At 34.4% G+C, this 26,535-nt stretch overlaps 1 protein-coding gene across 4 annotated transcripts in view; it reads left to right on the top strand.

The window, feature by feature from the left end:
• Positions 1–26,535, top strand: part of ATF1 (activating transcription factor 1) — a 40,886-nt gene that overhangs the window by 5,403 nt on the left and 8,948 nt on the right. Inside the window, exons 2-6 of one of the 4 annotated variants that reach the window (XM_087925172.1) lie at positions 6,454–6,595; positions 15,286–15,400; positions 18,747–18,869; positions 21,552–21,649; positions 26,125–26,246. In XM_087925172.1, coding sequence (XP_087781298.1) covers positions 15,293–15,400; positions 18,747–18,869; positions 21,552–21,649; positions 26,125–26,246 — 451 coding nt within the window. In that variant the 5' untranslated portion in view covers positions 6,454–6,595; positions 15,286–15,292. The remainder of the gene's footprint in view (positions 1–6,453; positions 6,596–15,285; positions 15,401–18,746; positions 18,870–21,551; positions 21,650–26,124; positions 26,247–26,535) is intronic. The other 3 variants (XM_087925173.1, XM_026717382.2, XM_026717383.2) reach the window with 3 other exon arrangements.

The following is a 26,535-nucleotide window of genomic DNA, read 5'->3' as shown; positions in this document are numbered from 1 at the left end:
CTCAGCACGTTCCATCATCTTCACCAACTATTTCTCTATTATGGAAAATGCTGAATCTTTCCATCTTTGTGCATACAATAATCTCAGTGCTGTTATGTAAAAAACAAAATTTCATGACTTTTTAATATTAATAATTGACTTAAAACAAGTTAATTTTTTTTCTCTGTGTTACTGGAAAGCTGGTGTTTAAATATACATTTATTGCTTTGAATGACTGATATTCAGAAGGTCCCTGCTGGAACAAAGCACCTGAGATAACAGATATTAAAATAGGGTAACAAACTAAGATTCCGTTATTGCATTATATCTCCATTTAATTAAGTAGTGGAGATAATTATGTCAGTGAGGACATATATCATTGTTTAAATTTTAGCAGACAATAATGAATTATTTAAAGTGCAGACAATTTAAGCAAACATTCTGTTCCTATTTTTATAGCTTGTAATAAGTATATTTTAAGAAATATAAGAATATATATAATAGAAGAGAAAAACATTAGATAAAAATAAGAGTCAGAGTAATGTGTATGTAATTTATTGTTATTGAAAAATAGCAATAGCAATGATCAGTTTCTGAAATTTTATCTTAGAATTAATTATTATTAAGAAAAGCAAGTAAAGCATATTCACAATACACTTAATGTACATTTACTCTAAAATAAATCCATTATGCTCACCATTGGTTAACCTTTGTGCTTTTAAGATATCACCTATAAAAATTTTTAACTGCAAACCTCTGTAGCTTATTCTTATTTTCTATATGCCGATTCAGGTGCTACAATCATTGTTTCAGGCCTTTCTTCAATTATTCCCTCTGAAACTCACATTAGGGCCTTTTAGTACATAATTATTCTCTCAAAAAATTAAGATTGCATAGGGCAAAAATTGATTATTGAGTGTTGTGTGCTAAGCCCTTTTATAGTTAATATGACTTTAACAATAAAGAAGTAATCAGTGCTCGCTAAATGCAAGTACTGTTTATTATTTTAAGAGAATGTTACAGATTTGAATCAAAAGAAATATGAAAATATATGGTATTATATTAATCAGAGAATATAAGGGAAAACTGTTGTTAGTTAAGTCCTAGGCTCAGATTCCATTACATATGAAGTAATAAAAAAATAATTTAGAATAGTTGATCCCAGTACTAGCTTCACTTTTCACAATAGATCGTTCAGCCGTGATATCAAAGGATGTGGCTTGGCTATTGTAATACTAAGATATAAGAAGAGCAAAATAAGTTATCCAGCTAACTATTGCCTAATCAGCTTGTTAAATCAGATGAGCAAAAGATATGCCAAACATCTACAGGAGAAGGTAATTGATTACAGGTAGTCCTGAACTTAACAACCATTTGTTTAGTGACATTCAAAGTTACAACAACTCTGAAAAAAGTAACATGACTGGTTTTCACACTTAATGATTGTTGCAGCATTCCTATAGTCATGCAATCAAAATTTGGGCACTTAGCAGCTGACATGTATTTATGACAGTCGCGGAGTCCCAAAGTCATGTCATCGCCATTTGTAACCTTTCCAGCTAGCTTATGACAAGCAAAGTCAATGTGGGAAGCCAGATTCATTTAACAACCACATGATTCACCTAAAAACTTCAGTGATTTGCTTAACAACTGGCCAAAAAGGTTATAAAGTGGGCAAAACTCATTTTTGGACGAGTTGTGCAGGCTATCCAGGAGACTGCCACAGCCCAGGGAAGGCTTCCAGGCTTTGAATTCCCTTTGGAACAGCAGGATTGGAGGATTGAGAGAGCTCTCCTTCCTGCAATCTGGGCAATAGCAGCATGGCTGACCAAGGCAGCATGGAGCCCACAAGTGCTAAACGATCCAAGCAGAGTCCCAGTAAGGTCAGAACTGCAAGCAAAGAGGCTTCTAACAAGATAAAGGCAAAGGCTCTTTATTCCACAAAGCCCACAAGAGCAGAAGAAAGAAGGCAAAGAGCATTGGAAAAGCAGTTCTCCAGAGTTCAGAAGCAAACAGACCAGGAGAAGTATTCCCCCTCCCCCCAGCCAAGGCCTGTTAGCCCCCTCCCTCAGCAGCCATTAGCACAGGACTTGTCTGCAGTTTCCAGGGCTTGGTCAATAGAGGGAGGTAGGGAGCAGGAATTTATCCCTCCTGTTGAGGAAATCCAAACTCAGAGATTTCCTTTTGGTTGCAAGCTTCCTCACATTGGCCCGGCGCATATCAGAATTGGTAGCTCTTTCCATCAGGGAAGACCTCTGTACATTCCACAACAACAGGGTTATCCTGTGCCTTGACCACTCTTTCATCCCAAAGGTAAACTCTTGTTTCCACAGGGCTCAGGAAGTTGTTCTTCCTGACTTTTGCCCTGCTCCTTCATACGGCAGAAAGCATAGATGGCACAAATTGGATGTTTGGAGGGCTCTTCACAGGTACATCAAATGTACATCAACATATCGTAAAACCGAGGCCCTATTCGTTTCATTTCAGCCATCTTCAATGGGCACTAAAGTCTCTTCTTCAACTGTAGGCCACTGGGTCAGGGCTTGTATAGCCAAGGCATACGAGACCCAGGCTCTTCCAACACCCAGACGGGTAACAGCTCACTCAACCAGAAGTGCAGCTACCACAGCTGCCTGGGCAACGCAGGCTTCACTTGAGGACATCTGCAGAGCAGCTACATGGTCCTCCCCATCTCCATTCGTAAAGCACTATAGACTGGATACATACGCCTCAGGAGAGGCGGCCTTCGGAAGAAGAGTGCTACAGTGAGTGAATACCATGGGAGTGCACAGGACCAGACTTCTTCCTGCCCATAGGGACTGCCAGCTTTGGTACGTCCCATCTATGTGGATTATCCCAAAGGCATGCTGCAGAATAGGTGTTGGCTTACCTGAACGCAGTTTCTCAGATGCCTTGGGATAATTCACTCCCACCCTGGCAACCTTCTGATCCAGTGTCCAGGAGAGAGGCAGAACCAACACCCCAGGAAGATCATTAAATGGCCACAACTTCATCGTGACTGGGGCTAGGGGTCTTCCTGCCCTGACAGGAAGAGGTGTGGCAAAGGTAGATGACTCAGTCTCTGGGCAGAAAGGCAGATTCAACCCATATGTGTGGATTATCCCAAGGCATGCTGAGAAACTGCATTCAGGTAAACCAACGCCTATTCACTTAACAAATGTTTTACTTAGCAACATAAATTTGGTGCTCAATTGTGATCGTAAGTTGAGGACTAGCTGTACATTATGGCATACATTTTTAAAAATACCACAGATGACAAATATCTACTCTTGCTCCTCATTATAGTGTATGAAAAAATTATATTGAAGGTTAGGTGCGATAATCAAGGATATGTCATAAAGGAAATAGAGTTAGGGATGTGTAGTGGCTCCATTTTTATGCAATTGTTACATGTCATAGACTTCTTAGTTCTTCATTTAAATAACATTTTTACATCCTTCTAAATTGCAGCCCAAAGACATATAAATTTATTATTGTATGTCGATGAAGCAATAATTTTGTCATTAACCTCCTTTGGCCTTAAAAGAAATTTGAAATCACTTATGTATGTATGTAGTATCTTCCAGGTTACCTGCTGTGTTCCAAATGCAGTACTTTGACAGGAAGTAGGTGTCAGTAGACTCTCTGAATAAATATTTTTGCTTATTGATTAAAATTGTGTAACAATCCCATTGAACTGACCTATCTAATATTAACAAAGGAGTTTAGGTTTTACCTTCTACCAAAAGGCTAGTTTCCCATGTCCATTTGTTAATTCCATAAGGGAGGGAGAGTAACTTCCCCTTTTCGTCACTTTTCTTCGCAGCTGAAAACATCCATCGGGAACAATAGCTTCCAAGTCATTACTTTCCCAGGTGTTAAATATATCCTTAAGGTCCCAGTTCAACCAAGAAAAAACTTTCTTAAAAAAAAAAAAAAGAAAACTCCTTCTCCCTCCTGCGCATTCTTGATCCAATTGCCGGCTTCTTTATGGTGGCCATAAAAAGACCACAGCTGAAACCGTCTTGAGAAAAGGGGGTTATTGCCGGCTGGGGGGGGGGTTGCGATGCCCCTCACCCCCGTTCGGATCCCCCCTCTCTTCAGCTGCCCAAACAGGGCAGCCTTAGCCTCCAAATCCGTCAGGATCGGAGGCACCAAGGCGGCTAGCACAGCAGGAATCGCAGAGAAGGCGAATCCCTGCTGTTAGCAAAGCCGACAACCGGAAATCCAAACTGACCCATCTAATATTGACAAACAACTACTACTAATCTTCCTGGGAAAAAAGAAATTGAGCCTGTACAGTTTCTTCAGTGATGCTGTCTTAACCTTAGAGTCAGATCAAGCTGGATTAACACTAAGGCAAAAGATCTTAATATAGTAGGTCAAACTGAAATTGCTGCTTTGTTTCCTAATATAACTAAATACCCAACTTCTAGTGCCTAAATCAGCCTTTTATTTCCAAATTCAGGAGAGTATTATCTTTACCTCAATTTAATGTTTTCCACAAAGCTGTCTTGCAAGGGAAATACAACAAAAACCCCATACAAAAGCTGGTAGTGCCCCTGTGATATGGGCACCAAAGAAACCATAGCTCATCTTCTACAGTACACTACCAGTTGTGCGGGAACATTCACAACCAGCTGATTACCCCCTTTTTTTATCTGAATACCTGGGGCACTTGGATCATTTTTATTTGCTGTTAAACTAGGTAACTTAATTTATCTAAAAGTAGCAAAATTTTGCTACATTATGTTTAAGCTTTGCACGCAAATGGATGCGAATAGTTCTTGTTAAGGTTAGGGTTGTGTTGTTTTCTTGAATGTACTTAATTGGTCAATAACTGAAATGAAGTTTCAGTTTGTCTTTTATTATTAATTGAATTGCTGTGACAGTAATTGCAAGAATATTTATAGAATGCTGGAGCATAATAGGCTGTATGCATCCTATACCTGCATAGTAAAAGGTATCTATGTTACAAATAATAATATAATATATTTAATTCATCAATACCTACTGGTGAAACTGTTTACAATATGTAGCATGTCTGTCTGACATCTTTCTCTAAATTTCATGTAGAGAAATACTAATTTTAATATCAGGTGATTTTAAAAAAAGTTTAAAAATATGGAGGACGGGGAGTGGGGGGTGAGTTTCCTTTTCTTATTAATTAAGGAAATAAATTTGTATCTTGTATTATGTGGCTCCAGTTAAAAACTTTGGCTCTTCTGAAATTATTTACAAGAAAGACCTGTATGAATATAAATAAAAATCATAATACATTTTTATAACTACTGTACCATTTTATTTTGTTTAGAATTAGATAGTTAAATCCAAAGTTGAATCCTAATAGAAATGTGACACTTTTTTTCTTATTCTTTTTCTTGGCTCTTCCAATATGTCTTTCCTTGAATGAAAATATTTATTGAAAAGACAGAATGTAAGACATAACAGAATAATTACATTACTGAGCATAGAAGGGAATATGTTAGCTGGAGTCTGTTCTGATCTAATCTATGGTTCATCCTTTTATTTATAGTAATGTGATGCAAAGAATTAACAATGAGATTATATAGTTGTCACAGTTTTAACCATCTAAGAAGACTTTGAGATGGGTGATATTTCAAACTGTAAATCAGAGGTGTCAAACTCAATTTCATTGAGGTTGTGTTTGACCTTGGGGGGCCATGGAGGGAGTGACCAGCTTGACATCACTCGTATTGGGTCCGCCTATGGTGAACCAAGCACTCTGCCAGCGAAAATGGGCTCCTGATCTCCATTTTCAGCTCCAACTGCTTCCTACAACCCTTTGCCAGAGAAAATGGAGCTTGGGAGGGCCGCAGGCAGAGGTTTGCAGGAAGCCATCACAGCCGAAAATGGAGTTCAGGAACCTATTTTCACTGGCAGAGGCACTGCAGGCCAGTCCTTTGCTGTTTCCAGGGTGGCCCCCTGGGCCAGATCTAAGCAACCCACAGATCTTGAGTTTGACATCCCTGCTATAAATTATACTCGTTTTTCAAAAACTTGTTTTATAAATATTGGTGGTAGCAGTAATTCAGAATTTGAATTTGCTGCTTACACCAAGACACTTACACTGTTTTCAAATTGCTTAGGAAATCCATCACATGTTTTTCCTGTGAAAGTATCTCCTTCCATTACAATTCCATTACATTAATGAGTTCTCTGGAATAAATTCATTGTAAGTTTTTATTGAGTACTGGCCAGGCATGTTGTATCTCATTGCTGGATAGAGAATGGACTCTATAATATCATCAGTATTCTTTAGCTGCTGCACATTGAAATTGGAAATGATGGTTCAGCTAATTTTCAGGAAAGAAAGTCCACCTTGACTGAACCTCTTGTTTAGGATCACCAGACTGGAAAACTACAGAATTAGAAAAGTACAAGTGGTGCTGGCAGCAAAATATTGCAATACAATGTGATCCTGCTTAGTGTACTTGTTGTACCTTCTTTCAGGATACTCCAATCCATTCCCTGAAGTTATCCTCCATTGGCACAGCCTTCTAACTTGCACATGGAATATAACAACTGAGCCTCCAGGTTATTGTGGAGTCTCCCAGCCTAAACTGGAGAAAAAAGCAATACGTAATATTGCAGGGTTTGTACTTTTGACTACCTTCATTGAAAGCTCATATTCATAAACCATTGGTTAATTACTGCAAGCACATCTTATGGGAGCGTGATAGTCCATTAAGAAGACAGGGAAATCAGCTCTTGATAGTCTATTTCAATTTCCTGTCTTGCATGGATATACAATAATTATGCTGAATCATATAAGGAAGCTAATAGTGGTGTTTTTTTTAAACACAATCTTATAGCTAATGGAAGCTAGTTATTTTTTTGAAATGACCTCACATGAATTGTGTTAAGATTTCAAATGACCCAAACTGCATTAATCTGTAGAAGATACTACCTAATCCTACTACAACAAAGACTCTATATACTGCCCATCTCAGGGTTAAAAGACTTGCTTGTTATCCCTTATTCCCAATATTTAAATTGTAGTTCATTTATCAGGAAATAGCATATTCACCTGGATCCTTTTCTATTTTCATGCATTCCATTTGTTTCTTCTTTTAGCTTAAGGGTTTTTTTTCCTGCATATCTATCTTATATTATCACTTACAGGAAGCCTTTTTCCTAGAGTTGGTGGTTTTTTTTTTTTTTTTGTAGCATTGCATAGCCCTGCAAATTTTCAAAGTATAAAATTTGGAAATAGTATTTATGGAATGATTCTATTCTATTCTATTCTATTGTTGGAATAAAAAGAATTGTTCTGAAAATGCGGGAGTGGTGTACAGTTAGATGTCACTTTATGTCTACTATCTGATATCAGTTGAAGAATTTTATAGTGGTGCAGGTGAATGGAATCTTCTGAGGGTTGACTTTTTATACTCAGCATACTTTCAAGACTAAGCCCCTGTGGTTGAATTCAGCAGGGAAAGATCAATGACTCACATTTCTATTAAAAATATTTTTTTCCAATTTATCAAGCATGTTTTTGCAACTACATGAAATATTTTGTGCCATGCTCAGAGCTGGTAAAGCAACTTGAATACTTTGGAGGTATTTTTATTTAAATATTTTGTATTTAGCATGGTTGACTAGGCAATACTACTGCAGGTACAACAATACAGATGCAGGGGGTGGAGCTGGCATCGCGACGATATGGCATGCGATCTTGGAGGTCTGAGATCGCTGCTGATATCTTTGCTCCTGGACGGTCCTATCGGATCTAAACTGTCCCGAAGAGACGGTGAAAGTGAAGAGCGCATCCTGTCGATCCCAGGGATACCGCAAAGTCCCTGGTAGATCCAGGAGAAGCTCTTCTTGCCAGCGGCAAAGAGGCAGCCATTAAAGCTGCTGAAGTTGGGACAGCTTCGATATGAAAGAGAACAGAAAGAGAGTGTGTGCCGGTTTGGTGAGACTTTTTCTTTATTCTAAGATCTGAAAGAACACCCTAAGGAAAAGAAAGAATCTGTAAAAGCGGCGATTTTAAACAGGAGTGTCAAAGTAATGTTTTTTTTTCATTGCTGGATATTCTATACATGATCTTATATTTTGAAACTGGACTGATTTTTTCTTTTCCATCTATTTTTTTTCTCCTTTTTGATTTTGTAACGTTTTAGGCTAGAGACTCCCTTTTAGTTTTTTCTTTTTTTTAAAATATCTTTTTCTTTTTTTTAATTAATTATTATTTTATTTTGCTTGGAAAGGGAGGGGGAAAGTGAAAGCAAAGAAACTTTGTAACACTGCCAACTAGAGGCTTGGAAATATTCTATTTCTCCTGTGACCAGACAAAGCTGAGAAAAAAAGAACTGAGACTTTTTTTCAAGGACATTGCTATTTGATAAGATAGAGGGAAGAGCATGGGAGAGTATTATTGCAGGTGATCTTCTGGCTTTCTATCAACAGCTGGAGTCTGGTGTTGAAACTTAGGGGGGGAAAAGGTGATAAGTTTTTGGAGAAGAGAGTTATAATAAGAGCCTTGGATAATTAAACAAAGTGCAGTGTGCTCTTTTTACTTTTTCTAAGTTGTGCTATCCCTCCTCACCAGCTTTATTTTATTTTATTTTATTTCATTTTTATATATATATATATATATATATATATATATATATATATATATATATATATATATATATATATATCCAAATATATATATATATATATTTGCAATAGCTATTTGGATCTTTGGCTTTGTTGGAGCTTTGTTTTTCTTTTTTTTCTTTGGAAGTCCAATCTCTACTCTTGCTTTTTATTTTAAAGGGAAAGCTTTAGTATTAATGTTTCCATTTTTTTTTAAGGGAATAGCCTTTTTTTCTCCTTTCCTGGTATTTTTGTTTTTTCATCTACCTTTCTGGTTTATTTTTATGCACTTGTTTCTATTTGAGACCTCTCAATTGGATTAAGGAGTTGAAGAACCTGAATAATTTTTCCTTTTCTTTTTTTTTCTTAAGCCTTTTTCCTCATCTAAGTACTGATTGGATTAAGGTATACAAGAACCTGAAGAAATTTTGTCCTCCCCTTTTTTTTAAATCATTACTATTTGGCTTCTTTTTTCTACTATTTTTATTTCAAACTACAATTGGTTTTTCACAATTGGATTAAGGTTTAGAAGAACCTGAAGATTTTGAATTGCTTAAAATGAGTAGAAAATTTATAGCTCCTGGTTCTTCAACTTCTACTTCTTTCTCTCCACCATCTGTTCAATACAGACAATGTTAAAGCAAGAAAAAGAACAAGAAAAAGTGATTCTGCAGATGATTATGCCAGGAATTCAAAATATTCAAGCAAGATCAGAGAATACTGAAAAGAGAATAGAGTACATTGAACAAAGAACAGGGAAAACCAATGAAAAAGTGGAGAACATCCAAAAAATGATGTTGAAGTATGATGAGAGATTCCAAAAAATTGAAGAAGAAGATAAACAAAGAGACAAGAAGATTGGAGATATTGATAATAGATTAATGGTGGTTGAACAAGATAAAAGTGGTATGTTGAGATGGGAGATGGATAGATCAGAATTATCTTAGATTCCAAAACGTAGAGGAAGAAAAAGGACAAAACTTAGCTGAGATAATGATAGAAATACTGGCTGAAGCTTTGGAAATAACTCAAGAGAAGATGATGGATAGAATAGATGAGGTTTATCGAGTTTTCACAAGACATGCGATGAGAAATAGCTTACCAAGAGAAGTTCACATTAAATTTACAAAAAAAGCCATTAAAACGCAAATATTGCAAGTGGGAAAAGAGAAAACATTGAAATATAAAGACAAGGAGATTGTGGTCTTGAAACAAATACCCAGAAGAGTGAGAGAGATGAGAAGAGAATACCGATTCCTGACTAAAATGCTACTTAAAAAAGAGGTGAATTATAGATGGCTGATTCCAGAAGGTTTAATATTCACAAGGCAAGAACAGAGACATAGAATTGACTCAATTGAGAAAGCGGAATTATTTTATACAGAATTTTTTGGAGGGAAAGAGGAAGAGGCAAAAAAAGAAATTTCTCTAATTGAATTCCAAGAGGATTGCCAAATGGCTATTGAAAAAGAAGAAGGTGCAGCAATCCAAGAGGATTGCCAAATGGCTATTGAAAAAGAAGAAGGTGCAGTAGGTGGAAAGGTGAAAGCCAAAGAACAACGTGAACTAAGATCTATGAGAGCTGCTAAACCTAACTACAAAATATAACCATGGAACAGAAAAAACTGATTACAATTAATATAAATGGACTTAACTCAGCCGTTAAAAGAAGGAAAACCTTTCATAAATTAGAGAAATTAAAATTTGATATAATTTGTCTACAAGAAGTACATATTAAAAAACAATATGAACAATTGTTGATACAGCCAAAACTAGGGAAAATGTTTACTTCCTTGACACAATATAAGAAAAGAGGAGTGGTTTTATATATTAAAGAGACCATCCCAGCAAAATTGATTTATACCGATGATGACACAAGAATACTAATAGTGAAAATAATGGACAATAATACGAAAACACTCCTGATTGCAATCTATGCTCCGAATGACAAACAAGAAGAATTCTACAGAAAATTACATATGAAAATAATTGAACTGGACTATGCTAATATAGTTATGATGGGAGATTTTAATGGAATTGTAGACAATAAATTAGATTTACAGCACAGAAAACAATAAAGCAAAACAGAAAGACTCTCCCTAAATCTTTTTTTAAAATGGTAGATGAAATAAACTTAAAAGATACATGGAGAGAAAGAAATGCTAAAACTAAACAATATACCTTCTATTCAAATAGACACTTATCATGGTCCAGAATAGATATGATATGGCTGTCAACAGAATTAATAACTAATATTCAAGAAATAAATATTGAAACAAGTACTTGGGCAGATCACAATCCAATGAGAATTAAATGGAAAGGACAAAAAAGATCTAGATGGACGTTAAATAATACTATTTTAAAGGAAAAAGACTTCCCTTTAAAAGTGGATGGAGAAAGAATTGGCTTTTTGTTTTAGAGAAAAGAAAAAAGAAGATACATCAATTCAGAATGTATGGGATACAATGAAGGCATATGTTAGAGGCTTAATAATAGACTATGCAAGGAAAAGAAATACTATGAAAAGATTAGCCTCTAAGGCCTTAGAGGATGAGTATAAAAGACTTGAAAAAGAGCTACAGAAAATGCCACAGAAAAAGGACATCAAGCTAAAAATGGATATAGTTAAACATAAAATGGGTCAAATAGAAAAAGAAGAATTAGCACAGAAAATTAGAGGTGCTAAACAGAACTACTTTGAAGACGCAAACAAACCAGGTAGATGGCTAGCATACAAATTGAGAAAGGAGAAAGAATCAAGGAAAATATTGCAATTAACAGATGACCAAGGTCAAGTTTGCTATGGTAGTAAAGAGAAGAAGGAAATAATTCGAGACTTCTATGGGAAACTATATATGCAAGAGAACATTGATCAGGAAAAAGTTAAACAGTACTTACAGAATGCTAATTTACCTCAGTTACCTAGAGATTGAAACAATGTTAGAAAGCAATATAACGATGATGGAGTTAACTGAAGCACTCAAGAAGAAAAATAATGGAAAGGCACCAGGCCCAGATGGACTTCTGGCAGAATTTTATAAAACATTACAAGAATCGTTGAATCTTCCATTGCTAGAAGTTATGAATGAAGTTATGTTAAAGAAGAAGATACCTAATAATGGTGAGAAGCCTATGTTACATTTATTCCAAAAGAGGAGGCCGATCCATTACAAATTAAGAACTATAGACCTATTTCTCTACTAAATGCAGATTATAAAATCTTTGCTTCAATATTGGCAGAAAGACTTTAAAAAATCTAAATAATTTTATTCATCCTGATCAAAATGGATTTCTGCCAAAGAGACAAATTAAAGATAATATGAGAGTAATCTTGGACACCATGGAATACTATGAGGCACATCCTGAAAAACAAATGGCTCTGATATTTCTAGATGCACAGAAGGCATTTGATAATGTGAATTGGCAATTCATGTTATTACTGTTGGAACAGATGGGCTTTGCTAGAAAATTTATTCAAGCAATAGAAGCTATATACTATAAGCAAACGGCAAAGGTAATGATAGAGGGAGAACTGACAGACTATCGATATAAGAAAAGGAACAAGACAAGGGTGCCCACTATCACCTTTGTTGTTTGTGTTAACTTTGGAAGCGCTAAACAGAAATATTAGAGATGAAAAGAATATAAAAGGAATGAAAATCAAAAAGGAAGAATTTAAGCTGCAAGCATTTGCAGATGATCTGGTTTTCATCTTAGAAGACCCTCTAGAAACAGCACCAAAATTGATAGAAAAGATAGAGACATATGGAAAGGTGGCTGGTTTGAAAATAAAGATAAGACAAAGATTTTGACAAAGAATATGCTATTAAGACAAAAGGAAGAACTGGCAGACCTATTGAAAATTCAGGTCACGAATAACATCAAGTACTTGGGGATATATTTGATAGCAAGATGTAGCACACTAGAAGAGAATAATTATATCAAACTTAAACAGCAGATAGGGCTAGATCTGGCGAAATGGGACAATTTACAACTGTCACTAATAGGGAGAATTTCAACAATCAAGATGAATATATTACCTAGAATTTTATCTTTGTTTCAAACAATTCCAATTAGGCCTGGAAAAGATTACTTTGAAGATTTAAATAAAATCGTGTTGAAATATATATGGCAAGGTAAGAAAGTGAGAATAAAGTTAAAACTTTTGCAAGATGCTAGAATTAGAGGAGGATTTGGTTTGCCTAATTGGGAGTTGTATTATCAAGCTACAAATCTGATGTGGGTTAAGGAATGGATTAACACTAAGAAATACTAGATTGTTGATATTAGAAGGACATGATTTGTTGTTGAGGTGGCATGCTTTTTTATGGTATAAAGGAACTAAAACACAGGGGTATTTTAGAAGACATTATATACGGGAGTCTCTGTGGTTAAACTGGGAGAAGATTAAAAGACAATGTTATTTGAAAATTCCAGTCTGGCTATCGACTATTGAAGCATTTTCTTATCCTATAATATACAGAAAGGAACAAACAGTTAGATATGGTGAAATATTGAATGAAAAGAGTGAACTCAAATCTATACAAAAACTAGAGGAACAAGGTATAAAGATGAATTGGTTTTCATATGCGTAAATACATTCAAGGTATGATAAAGATTCTAAAATGGAAGGTTTCTATGATAAATTGACTGATTTAGATAAGATTTTGACAAATACTGATGAAAAAGGTGATTAAAGGTGATTAAAAAATTGTATGGATATTTATTAGAAATTAAATTAGAAGAAGAACAAGTTAAAGAAACTATGATTGCTTGGGGGAAGAGTTTTGGATATGGGATTGATCTAGAGAAATGGCAAAAATTGTGGTCTCAAAATTATAAAATGACAATGTCAGCAGCATATAAAGAAAATTTGTATAACATGTTTAACAGGTGGCATTTTCCCCCGACAAGAATAGCAAGAATGTTCAAGAATAAATCCGAAAAATGTTGGAAATGTCATCAGACACCTGGCTCATATTACCATATGTGGTGGACTTGTGCGGATGCTAAAAAATATTGGACTAAAATCCATATATGGTTGGAAAAAATGACAAAAAAACATAGACTTGAAACCAGAGATATTTTTATTGGGAATTTTACCTGAAATATATAGTAAAGATTTGAAATATCTGATTGTAAATATATTAACAGTGGCTAGGATTGTATTTGCCAAAAATTGGAAAAATGAGAAAACACCATCACAGGAGGAAATCATTAAGAAAATCTTGGAATGTGCCGAAATGAGTAGATTGACATTTGAAATTAGAGAACAAGATGATAAACAATTTTATAAAATTTGGGGTCTATTCTATCAATGGTTAGACAATAAAATACAGTAATGAAATATGTAGACTTTTAGAAAATAATAAATATATAAAGATGTACTTCTTTCTTATTATATCTACAAAATGATTTTAGGGTAGATTTGGGATGATAATATGAACTGTTATAAAACAAACTAAGTAAATTATGATTATCTTGTAAAACATGAATGAATAAAAGTATAGTCAAATTATTGATTAATAATGATACTAAGGTATTTAATTTTTGATTGAAAATATGAGATTAATGCAATGTAATTGTAATTGAAGTCTACGAAATGGAAGCATAAAACAATTTGTAAACCAACCAGCACACTGTATGTACACATATGGAAGATGGCTTGATGTTTTTATGTTCTGTTTGTTTATGTTTGTTTTTAAAAACCAATAAAAACTTAAAAACAACAACAACAATACAGATGCAGAAAGTCCTAAAGCATACAAAGATAGGAGTTAACTTCTTTATCTTACTCCTTTTCCCTGGAGCAAATGACAAAATAGCGATAGCACTTAGACTTATATACCCCTTGACAGTGCTTTATAGCCCTCTCTAAGTGGTTTACAGAGTTAACATATTGACCTCAACAACCCAGGTCCTCATTTAATTGACCTCGGAAGGGTGGAAGGTTAAGTCAACCCTAAGCCGATCAAGACTGAACTCCTGGAGTGAGGAATGAGTTAGCCTGCAGTACTGCATTCTAACCACTGCCACTACAGGTCTCCTGAGTTTCCCATCCCAATTTAGTGCCATTAAACTAGGAGTACCTGTAATATCAAGTGATGGGGATACCAAATATATTTTGGTACATACTTTGATATTTTTTACAATATTAATAGTTTTTATGCATCCAGTGTAAATTAGAACATATATGACAAGGTCAGTCCTGAACATGTGAATAATTAGGAATAAATAATTGTAACACGTAGTAAAGAGCTGCTGATCACTTTATAATCTAAACAACTTATAAATTTTTTTAAAAGAAATATTGCCTCATTTTCTGGAAACTGGTCCATCTGGTTCAGTGGAAATGCATTACATATTTTGAAAGTCTAGAAAGTTAGAGCAACAATGGAAGTGAAAGTTGAAAGTACCTAAATCTATACTTTTTAGTCAGACTTACTGAGTGTCATGGATTTTATTCCCATTTAATAAGTTTCTATCTTTAAAGTACTTGCTTTTCTATGAGTTCCATTGGTTCCAGTATGTGCAGTTTAGCCAGGTTTATATTCCTGAATTATCTATATTAATACTCTTGACACCATATCCTATTTATATTTCACAGGTAAACAAAGCTGAATATGTTAAATATACTTTGAAAAAGTATCAGTTTCTTTTAACTAGTTATGCATATTGTGTATCTTTGGTATATTATAGATTGATTATGGACGAGGTGCCCAAAAGCAGTAATAATTCATCAACATCTCCACAAGTAGCATCTTTACAAGGTACCGCTCTACAGGAAGCTCAACTTCCTCATGTTTCTCAACAGGTAAAAATAGCTACCTATGACCAGACCCATGAAGGATTTTTAAGTAGGCTACTGCAGAGATTTCCTTTCTTATATTTCCTTTCTAAATAACTTCAATAAGTATCTATATGATCTCAAAGGGTCTTGGGTAATCATGTGCTTCCAGACGAAAACTCAAAATATATACAAATATACTATAATAACCAAGGTTAACTTCAGACCAACAATCAGGTAAACAAAACCCCAATCAAGAAACTGCCAAAGAGCCATCAGTAAACAGCCCAACCAAAACATATCTTAAGACCGCCCCCATCCACACAGACAAGCAAGTCACCAGAATATAAACTAACAGCAAACAGCACTCCTTGCTAGCACTGATGGTGTTACCTGCAAACTCATAGAACACCAAGGACCTTTGATATACTATATTTCCATACCCCATAATATCTGAACACTCATTCCCTATTAATTTTAAAAGGTCTGTCTATCTAGTTCTAATCCATCTGAACTAGTTTAGCAGTTTAATGGATCTGGTTTTCTTTGAAATATTGCTGAATATAACCAATGCTTTTAAAAACCCAAGTTATTAATTTAAAATATTTCTGATGTCTTCAACTATCAGAATTATAAATATGCTAAGCCTGAAAATTGTTAATTGTAATTATTGTGATATTTGTTTAAAAATATTTGCTTCCAAGAAAGTATCTGCTTGCATATTGAATAAAATTACACAGAATCATTGGATGTGAAGGGCTATTAAAGGCCTTATAGTCCAACCTTAAGCATGGTCACATCCATGTAGTTTTCTTGGCAACAGTACAAGCTTAGCTTTATTTTCTTCTTCAACATTCTAGTAAGATTTTCTTGTTCAAGCATTACCAGGCCAGTCCTATTTAATTTTCTGAGATCAGCCAGGGTTGACTAGGTTTTGCTGTTTCTGTTGAGGCCTTCAGCAAATATGAATAATGATGCATCACAAATAATGCAAGATCAAGCACTGACATTACATTGTCTCCACTTCTTTTTATGGAGATTATTCATCTTCTTAAGATATTTTGAATAGAGTTGCACTATTTATATTTGTTCATTCTAAAATTAGTGTTACAGTGCCTGCTGCAAATTCTTCAAATTCTTACCCAGTGAAATTTAAACAGCAGCACAACAATAGTATCTGTGAAACTTAAACAAGTGGTTGTATATTTTTATCTTTTTATAATTCTACTAGGTTTATAATGCTAGATTTACAGTAGTGGCCAAAATTGTGGAAACCTTTGGGGAAAGTATTTTTGAGGTTTCATGGCTAATAACACCACTTTTTTTGGAGTAGTACCATAAAATTATATACCAATGGAAAGATAATTTAATCAAGAATGTAATGCAACAAAGTTTATCCAGTTATCTGTATTCTATGAAAAGTTCTAGCCAAATAACCAGAAAAAGGAAGCAGAACTTGCTTAGGTTGATATCAGGTAGCTTTCCTTCATCTGATTGTAGCCAATGAGCATGAGTGTTTAGAGAGCCAATCAGGTATCATCTTGTTTTGGCAATGAGCCAATCAGAACACAGTAGGATTCAATTACTGATGTCATGTATTGAACCTGAGATGAGGACATTTGTCAGTGTGTCATGTGATCGCTATCAAGTTGGTTGGGCTTTTTGTATTCTTTTAGTGAGCTTGTAAAATGTAATAAAATTAAAGAAATGGTGCAAAGAATTGACTGGTCGCCCAGAAAGTGATGTAAAATAGTATTACTAAGTGAACAAGGCTACAGTTATAAAGAAGTTAGAAGAAAAATTGGTGGAAATTTAACCAAAGGTGGCATTTCTGAGTTTTTGAAGAGGTATAAGGAGACTATAAAACCACACTAGTAAATTCTAGATTTTAGGCTAAATTCCTATAGTCTGCACCTAACAGTCCTTGCACTCAACTTTACATTGCATTGCAGGAAAAGATGCACAACAGCAAGTGATGATAGAAGAATTAAGAGAGACTGTGCCTATGTGACAAAAGAAAATCATCTGGGTGTATACAAGATGAAATGGTACAATGCAATGTAAAGTTGAGTGCAAGGACTGTTAGGTGCAGACTATAGGAATTTAGCCTAAAATCTAGAATTCCACGAAAAAAGCCACTTTTATCTTTCAAACAAAGATTGAAAAGACTAAACTGGGCCAAAACCCATATTACCTGGACAGAGGAACAATGGGACAGTGTTATTTGGAATAACCAGACCAAGATTTCCCTGTTTGGTAGTGATGACATAAAAATACACTTTTCCCAAAAGATTTCCACAATTTTGGCCACTACTGTACAATTTATGGATGGCTGTGAGCAATTTATATCTCTACCATGGGTTAGGATTAAAAATGCCAGATTAAAAAGCAAACATTAATATATCTGAATTGAACACAGTAATAATAAAGTATTCCTATGCCAAGAAGCCATAAAAACCCAGAAAGTTGTATGCACATATCCCCCAAAAAGTCCAGTTGACTTTGATTGCTTCCTAAAACTCAAGAATGTAAACAAGTTGATTTTTTTGGTTTCCCTATGTATAATGATTTTTCAGGAAGAACTTTTGTATGAGATTGTGGATAAATATTTGTTTGCTGTTTGAAACATGGAGTTTAAGTAAGCAATTAGATTTAGTAAATGAGATTAGCAAATACTGAAAGCTGGCAAACTGAAGATACCTGATGTAGTCTTACATAAAGTACATATAGTTCTTAGAATACATTATATTTGTTTAAATGGAGTTTTTTTCAATGTTTCAATCTGGACAGCCTGACTTAATGTTCATTAAGTCTCTGGAGGTGGCTGCTAAATTGAAGGCAAATTCCGCCTCCTCCTCCTTGCTCTCTGCTTTCTAACCATCCATCTTTTTGGTTATCATACTGATACATTATCTTGTTGTGTTCCTTTGTCATTCTTTATTTTACTGTTCTATTATTTTACTTCTATTTGCATTCCTTTCCTTTTCTCCCTTTTTATCATTAAGCCTCCTAGAGCAGCAGCCTTCAAACTTTTGGGCACTAGGATTAGTTCTGTGAAAAAGGATTTTCTGTGGACTGGAAGGGGGCTGCCTGCATCCTGTGGATGGGACTTTTCTTGTTTGTGTGGCCTGGTTGCTAACATGCCGCAGCTCGGGGCTGGTCCATGGACTGGGGGTTGGGGATCCCTGTCCTAGAGTAAACCCATGATGAGATAGACTGCAAATAAGGGTAACAAATAAAAAATAATAAACTAACATTAAGTTCTTCTGTGTTACAACTGAAATGTTACTTACATAAGAGTAAATATTTATTTAACTATACTTTTCATTCCATTGATAGTGAATATGGAGACTAAACTACTTCTTTCTCTTAGATGTCTCTTAGAGGTCCAACTCCACTAACAGTGGTACATCTGTCTGGAGATCAAGTCCAGGGAGTCATTCATACAGCTCAGACCTCCTCTGTGATTCACTCACCACAAGGACAATCAATACAGGTACATTGTTCATATCCGTATATAGCTTAGTTTCAGCTTTTACTAAAAGTTTGTATTTATATACTTTAGCCTTTCATTAAAAAAAAAAATAAAGTTCCTCTTAAGTCAAGCTTGAATTCTGGTGAGTTTATAGACAAGTTTCATGTATTTTTTTTCTTTGCAGCAGTACAGAAATAAAACTTAAATAGCATACATTTATGTAAGTAATTGATGGTTAATTGTATTATTTATAAAGTGAACATTTATTTATTTGTTGGTTGGTTGATTTATAACAGGGGTGTCAAACTCAAGGCCCATGGGCCAGATCCAGCCCATGGGATGCTTAAATCTGGCCCGTAGGACTGGCTTGGAAATAGCAAAGGACAGGTCCGTAGTGCCTCTGTCAGCCAAAATGGGATATGCCCCCTCGCACCCCGTTTTGGCTGGCAGGAGGCATTATTCCCATCTGCACCATCACCCAGCTGGCCTATGGAGGAGAAGTACAACGTTGATCCGGTCCTCAGAGAAGTCCTGTTTGACACCCCTGATTTATAACAATATAAGCTCAAATACTTTGTCCATCTAATGAGAAGAGAAGAGAATAGCAGCGTAGACAGTTAGATAGTGTCATTAACGCACTGAACTTGAATTTGGGCAAACTCTGGGATGTAGTGGAGGACAGGGGAGGGCCTGTCATACTATGATCCATAGAGGTGTGAAGAGTTGATCAACAACAACACCTAATAAATTATCAAATATGTATAATGATGGGTCAAACATATGTTGGAAATGTAATCGCTCTGAAGGTACCTTTTATCACCTTTGGTGAACATATAAGAAGATTAAGAGTTACTGGAATAAATATGTACTTTAATCCAGAAAATTCTTAAAACAAATGTACAATTGAAACCAGAGGTTTTTCTTTTAGGTTTGATGGATAAGCATTGGGAGAAAAAACATGGGACTCTTTTTATATATGATAACTGCCACAAGACTTGCACAGATATGGAAAGACTGACAAATTCCCACAATGGAAGAATGGATAATGAAGTTAATGGAACTGGCTGGCGAAATTAACTACTTTGATTAAAGAAACATTTTTGTCCAGTTTTGTTTCTGTGTGAAACTACTTTTGGACTTTTTTCTGGAAACCCAAAGAAATGCTATATTAATTTTGGGATCTGATGTTTATAATTGTTGATGATTATATAAATAATGTATATTATTGAACTTTATATCAAGAGGTTAATGTATTTTATATTTGTAATTGTATTGAGGAAAACTGAAAGTTATCCTCCTATTTTTTTTCTTTTTTTATTCTCTTGCAAATTCCCCTTTCCAATTTTTTGCCTTCTTAACTCCATAATATACTGGTATTTAAAATATTTTGTAGAAAATTAATAAAACATATTTAAAAGATTGAACTGAAACTGATGTACAAGTTGAATTAAAAATTACAGCTTACAAGAAGATGGAAGAAATGAATTTACAAGTAAAAGACAATGGTTCAATAATTGAAAAAGTACTAATAACAAACCAGATGAGTGATCTGGATTGTTTTCTTATATTGAATTTACACGAATGTTTTACTGGAGTTGCTATATTGGAAATATACAGGGGACTTGATAAAGATGAAAACAAGAATTTTGAGATAAGAAGAGAGTATATGAAGACAGATGCTACAACGTTCTTTAAAGTATTTAAATATTATTTGCAGAAGAAAAAAGAACACAAAATTGATTTACTTGACCTCGATTAAAATAATGGGTTTGTTATTTGGGGGAATGCTTAATGGCTTCTTGATTACAGTAGGACTGGATGACAATGGTTATTTCTGATAATGTTGTTTTTTGAGTAGGACTGAATTTGATTATTTGAAGAGAGCAAATGGTGATTTGTTTAAAGCAGGGGTGTTAAACTCCCATCACGGTGGTGTCACGTGACGTATTGGGACTTTTTTCCATTTGCTAAACTAGGCGGGGGCATGGCCAGCACGTGACACATCTGGCCTATGGGCCGGAAGTTTGACAGCCCTTGTTTAAAGGATGAAGGAAGGATTCAGATTGGGTACAATAGATACAGTTTGTAGTATTTATGAAGTTATTTCTGATAATCCTTTCTGGATGTTTGCCATTTAGTAGGGAGAGATGAATTTTTAGAGATGAGTTTGTAAGAACTGGGATGAGATATGGAATGAAGAAATCTTTGATTTTACTTTAACAGATAGTATTAAGTTCTTAATGTTGATTATTCTTGCTGTGGTTTTAATCTCTTCCTTTTTATGCACTTTTTAATTTCTTTATTACCTAGTTGCATATGTTTTACTTGTACATTATAATCTTTAATAAAATTATTGGGAAAAATAATACTACCTGTTTTAATGCTAACACTGCTTTGCAATATAACTGTAATATGTTTTAAATCTTTTTTGTTTTGTTTGATCAACATGAGAAAGCTCCAATCTTTTGCCTTTGAATCTGCACATAAAGTTACTGGAATCTATAAATATTTTACAGTCCAGATTCTAGTTTAAAAAACAAATAACACTTTTTTTGAATACATTTATTTACCCTAAGCATAGAATAATATTTTTTTCTGCAAATTTTTGAAAGGCTGCTGTCATTTTTAAAATTGGCATAGAAGAAATGGTGCATCATATGGTCTCTTATAACATTCAACAAAATGACAGTTGATTTATTTCAGGTGTCATTATCCGAAAATGAGGATTCACAAGATTCTTCAGATAGCATGGACTCTTCCCAAAAAGCAAGAGGACTCTTAGCACGTCGTCCATCTTACAGGTCTCTGTTTTATACTAAAATATTTTTTCTCAGATCTGTACTGGAATTATTATGGAAAATAATATTTCCTAGCAAATTGGGTTCTTTGGAGAAAAACATAGAAGCGTATCAATTCTTTTGGCCTCATCTATACTAGCCAAAAGGCAACAAGAAATAGTCAAGGACATAATTAAAATCATTTTTGGAATGGATAAATTTCCTTAGGAAATGATGAGCACATCGATTTCACTAACTGAAAAAGACTGATTAGATAGTGCCTGTTTTTTTAAGAAGCCTCACTACAGAAAGAACCAACCATTTTTAAATCAGTGTTTCTTAAAGTATGGTCCAAAAACCCCTAGGGATCCCTCCTTTCACAGCTCCACAAAATCAATTATTTGCCAGATATTGAAGATATTTGCAAAAATTTAAAACAATTTAAGTTTTTTAAAACTCTTCTGATTATTATTTTATATTTAAATGAATCCACCAGGTCACTTATTTTTGACAGTTGCTTCCCTATTAAGTTTTCTTAATGATTTGATTTTTAAAAATCTTGGCCAACATTCTGTAGGCATTTTTATTTTTTGCAATTTTGCAGCCCTACACATCACAAAAGTTCTGTGTTGTGAGGAGTAATTGCTGGTGACAAAACAAATAAAGTTATTAAAAGACTTTTATTTTATTTATTTTATTTGTCAAGCATGTATTTGATAACAGATATAAGTATAAACATGATTATGAATACATGAAATGGATACAAATAAAAAGGAACATAAGGACAGGGATGGTAGGCACGTTGATGTGCTTATGCACGCCCCCTACAGACCTTTTAGGAAAGGGGTGAGGTCAATAGTAATCAGTCTAAGGTTAAAGTTTTTGAGTTTGGGGAAGAAACCACAGAGTCAAGTAGAGTATTCCAGACATTGACCCTTCTGTTGCTGAAGTCGTATTTCCTGCAGTCAAGTTTGGTGCAGTTTACCTTGAGTTTGTATCTGTTGTGTTTTCTAGTTTATCTATTGTGACTTCTAGTGTTTCTTAACTGGATGCATATTAGTATTATAAAAGAGCATAAAAAAATAAAACCAAACAACCATCAAACCAACTAAATCACCACTGTAATAGTAGTTCTTAAATGTATACAGCCTTAGCGGCATTAACAACACTTTTTGTTCCCTGCTTCTAGAAAAAAGCAGTCCAGCCACAGGATGTAAGAATAGCCCAGTTACAGTGTTTGGAATAGTCAGAAAACTGTACATAGTGTTTTTTTCTTTCATGGTTTCAGCTAAACTTTCAAAACACATTGTTTTGTTTCATGTTCAGAACTTTCAACTATTTTGAGGTTAGAACATTTCAAGGTGACAGTGCTTGTTACAAGTCTAGATTGTAGTACTTCCTGATAAAAGAAAGTGTCCGATAGGAGAAGAATTATTTTGCACAATAATCTTTGTTTTGCAGTAGAGAAATGCAGTAGGTGCCATTCTGAGTATTGAACTTTGCAAATTTCTCTAGAACTTTTCCTGAATAGCAAGCATACTGCATTATGGAGTTAGATTTTATTTCCATTCTTCAGCATTTGCACTGAAGCCTCGGAGAAAGTCATGACTCTGACTTAGATACTTCAAAAAGGAAAAAAAACGAGACTGCTATTCTTCATGTTCCATTTCTAAATCTTGTTTTGAGTATGTATTTGTGATTGAAAGCAAATAAGCAGATAATGTAGAAGAGAGTGGAATTTTCTTCTGGATCTCTTCCCACTGCTAGAACTTTTTCTCTAGCTGGCCATATTACTACAGTGACTGAGAATGATCTTCATCAGTATTATCATATGTGATTGTTGTGGCCATTCTTGGGTGGAAAAAATCCCGAACTATCTTAATCAGTTCCATGTAATCACCTCCCACTTAGATTATAGTAATATGCTATGTATGACGCTGCCCTTGCAGACTGTCCAACAGCTTTGGTTGGTTCAAAATATCAAAAATCATGTTTAGAACCAAACATTTACTAATTCCAATTTTTTGTTCCGTTATGTGAAAACTTAAATCATGTGAGGGAAATATTTTAATGTCTGAGAGCCACATAGATTGCTAGCTGATTTTCTGGCTAATTGGTGGCATGACGACACAGTGGTTAGAATGCAGTATTGCAGACTCATTCTACCGACTGCTGGGAGTTTGATCCTAACTGGCTCAAGGTTGACTGAGCCTTCCATCCTTCCGAGGTCGATAAAATGAGGACCTGTATTGATGGGGGCAATATGCTGACTCTGTAAACTTTTTAGGGCTGTAAAGCACTGTGAAGCAGTATATAAGTTTTATTGCTATTGGTTAAGGATCCTGTATTTTCTGCAGCCAACAGCCACAGATTGCCGATTTGTTTTGTATCTATAGCCTGAATTTCAGGGAGTCAGTAAGTGGAGTATAGTAAATTGTTAGATGTGTGTCAAGAAAACCCAACTTCTGTGTCAACTGGGTGAGTTTGGGCAAGCCCTTCTCTTTTTTTTCCCTGAAATATTTTTTATTTTATTTTTACTATATAAAGAAAGAGCAACAATTTCAATGTCTATATAAACAGTGCTGTCTGGTTACAGTTAGTTTGAGCAATCATCATCATAATATTCATTAGTAGTGATCAGATAATAACAATATTTTCTCAATATAATATTAATATTTGTTAATATTGATAATAAACATATAATTAACCCTCATGGTAAAATTAATCCTTCATTTATAATTTTAAATATTCTAACTTCTGTTTGTTATTTAACCATAGATAAAATGAATCCCATGTTTCAAAATATTTAGTATCTTCTTTCTCTTTAATTTCAATTTTTTTTTAACATCTATCCATTTCTGTACATTCTAGTATTTTTTTTTACTATCTTCTCATCTGTGGGGATCTCCACACCTTTCCAATGTTGTGCAAATACAATTCTAGCCGCTGTTAACCCATGTAATATTAAGTATATAGTCCCTTTATTATACAGTATTTTTCTGGTATGATACCCAACAGAAATATTTCTGGTTTTAAATCTACATGTTCCTTTATCATTCTTTCTATCCAAATATGTATTTTTGTCCAATATGTTTTTGCTTTTGGGCATGTCCACTACATGTAGTATGAGCCTGGAGTCTGATTATACTTCCAACATTTAGCTGACATATCTTTATACATCTTGGCTAATCTTGCTAGTGGAAAGCACCATCTGTAGAATGTTTTATATAAATTTTCTTTGTATGCAGTAGACATTGTTAATTTATAATTTCGATCCTACAACTTTCGCCATTTATCCAATTCTATAGAATAATCAAAGTGTTTAGCCCACACTATCATTGTTTCTTTTACTTGCTCTTTTTCTATTCTAATACTCAATAGGTAAGTGTAAACTTTTAAAATTAATTTTTCATCAGTTCCTATTAGAATCTGGTCCAATTCTGTTTTTTTTTTTTATGAAAACCATATAATTTAACACTTTTTTTCCATATCTTGATTGAATTTGTACCTGCGGCCACCATGCTAAATTTATCCCTTGAGACTATTCCCCTTTCTCATTCAAAATATCTTTATATCTTATGATTTTTTTCCATATCAACCACATTTGGATGTATCAAATGCCTCCATCATAGAGAGCCAGACTGGTATTTTCAAATAGTGTTTTTCCTTAATTTTTTCACATACTGAAAATGTCTATCTTCTCCGTTTTGTTTATTTGTAAAGTTTTTGACTAGAATTTTAGTTTACTCTTTGTTTACTTTCAATCCTGCAACTTCCCCATAGTCATCTATTTTCTTCATTAATTTGAGTCCAGTTGTTTGCGGTTCCTCTACGATAAATACCAGGTCATCTGCAAATGCCTCTAGTTTCTATTTTTCTTTTTTTATCTGCATTCCTTTTATTTCTATACCCTGCCGATGTATCCCTTCTCTCTTTGAGCTTTACCTGACTCAGGACTATTGTAGGGATAAACTTAGAGAAGCCATGCCCTCCCTCATAGTTGCTCTTTAAGTTCTCTGGAAAAGATGAGGTGTATGCAACAACAACAACAACACTATATGGCAGTATCTCCCAACTTCCAAATTTGCCTATGAGCTTGTGCAAGGACTTCAGTCTGCTTCTGAGACTGCTTAGACTTTCCTGGCTATCTGTTAGGATATTTTCAGTGACGGAATCTAGGCTTTAATACGGCTTCCCAAGCAAATGCTACCTGTCTTGTATAGAGTATTCATCTTCGATCTATTTATTACATTTATTGTACCTTTCTGTAACATATTCAAGGCAAAAGAATTCAAAAATATGCATCACTAGCAATCTTTTTAATGAAAGGGTTTTAGTTTTATAAGGCTCTGCTTCTCTTGAATTAGAAAAAAAAAGACAATGTGCCTAAAATTGTACATATTGTAATAATCAATATAACAATAATGTAGCTATTTTATTCAGCACATTTTTTTTCTTCCAGCAGTATATATCTGATACGTTGTGTTGCTTTTTTATAGAAAAATCTTGAACGATCTTTCTTCTGAAGACACAAGGGATAGGAAAGGAGATGAATCGAATGCTGTTGTCACTTCAGTGCCTGTCACTGCACCTGTTTATCAGACCAGCACTGGTCAATATAGTATGTATTAATTAATAAGTCTCTACACTGTGTAGGTTTAACACCCACGATTTTAATTCAGAATTACAATCCCTTCCAAAATTATGTATTATCAGGAAAACAAAGCAATAATTTTGGAAATGTTTTAAATTCAATCATTATTTATTATGAGTAAAAAAGCATATTTTTTTCCTCATACTAAATACTTATTCATTCAAAACATGTGATCTGATAACCCAGCATTGAGAAAATGTTTTTAAATGTCCATTTGAATATTACTTTATTACTTATTTTTAGGCAAGAGACTGTA

This window comes from Pseudonaja textilis, chromosome 2, assembly GCF_049901715.1.
Source record: "Pseudonaja textilis isolate UNSWEBS1 chromosome 2, rPseTex1.2, whole genome shotgun sequence".
Classification (NCBI taxonomy): domain Eukaryota; kingdom Metazoa; phylum Chordata; class Lepidosauria; order Squamata; family Elapidae; genus Pseudonaja; species Pseudonaja textilis.
This window is presented reverse-complemented; position numbering and strand designations above follow the sequence as displayed.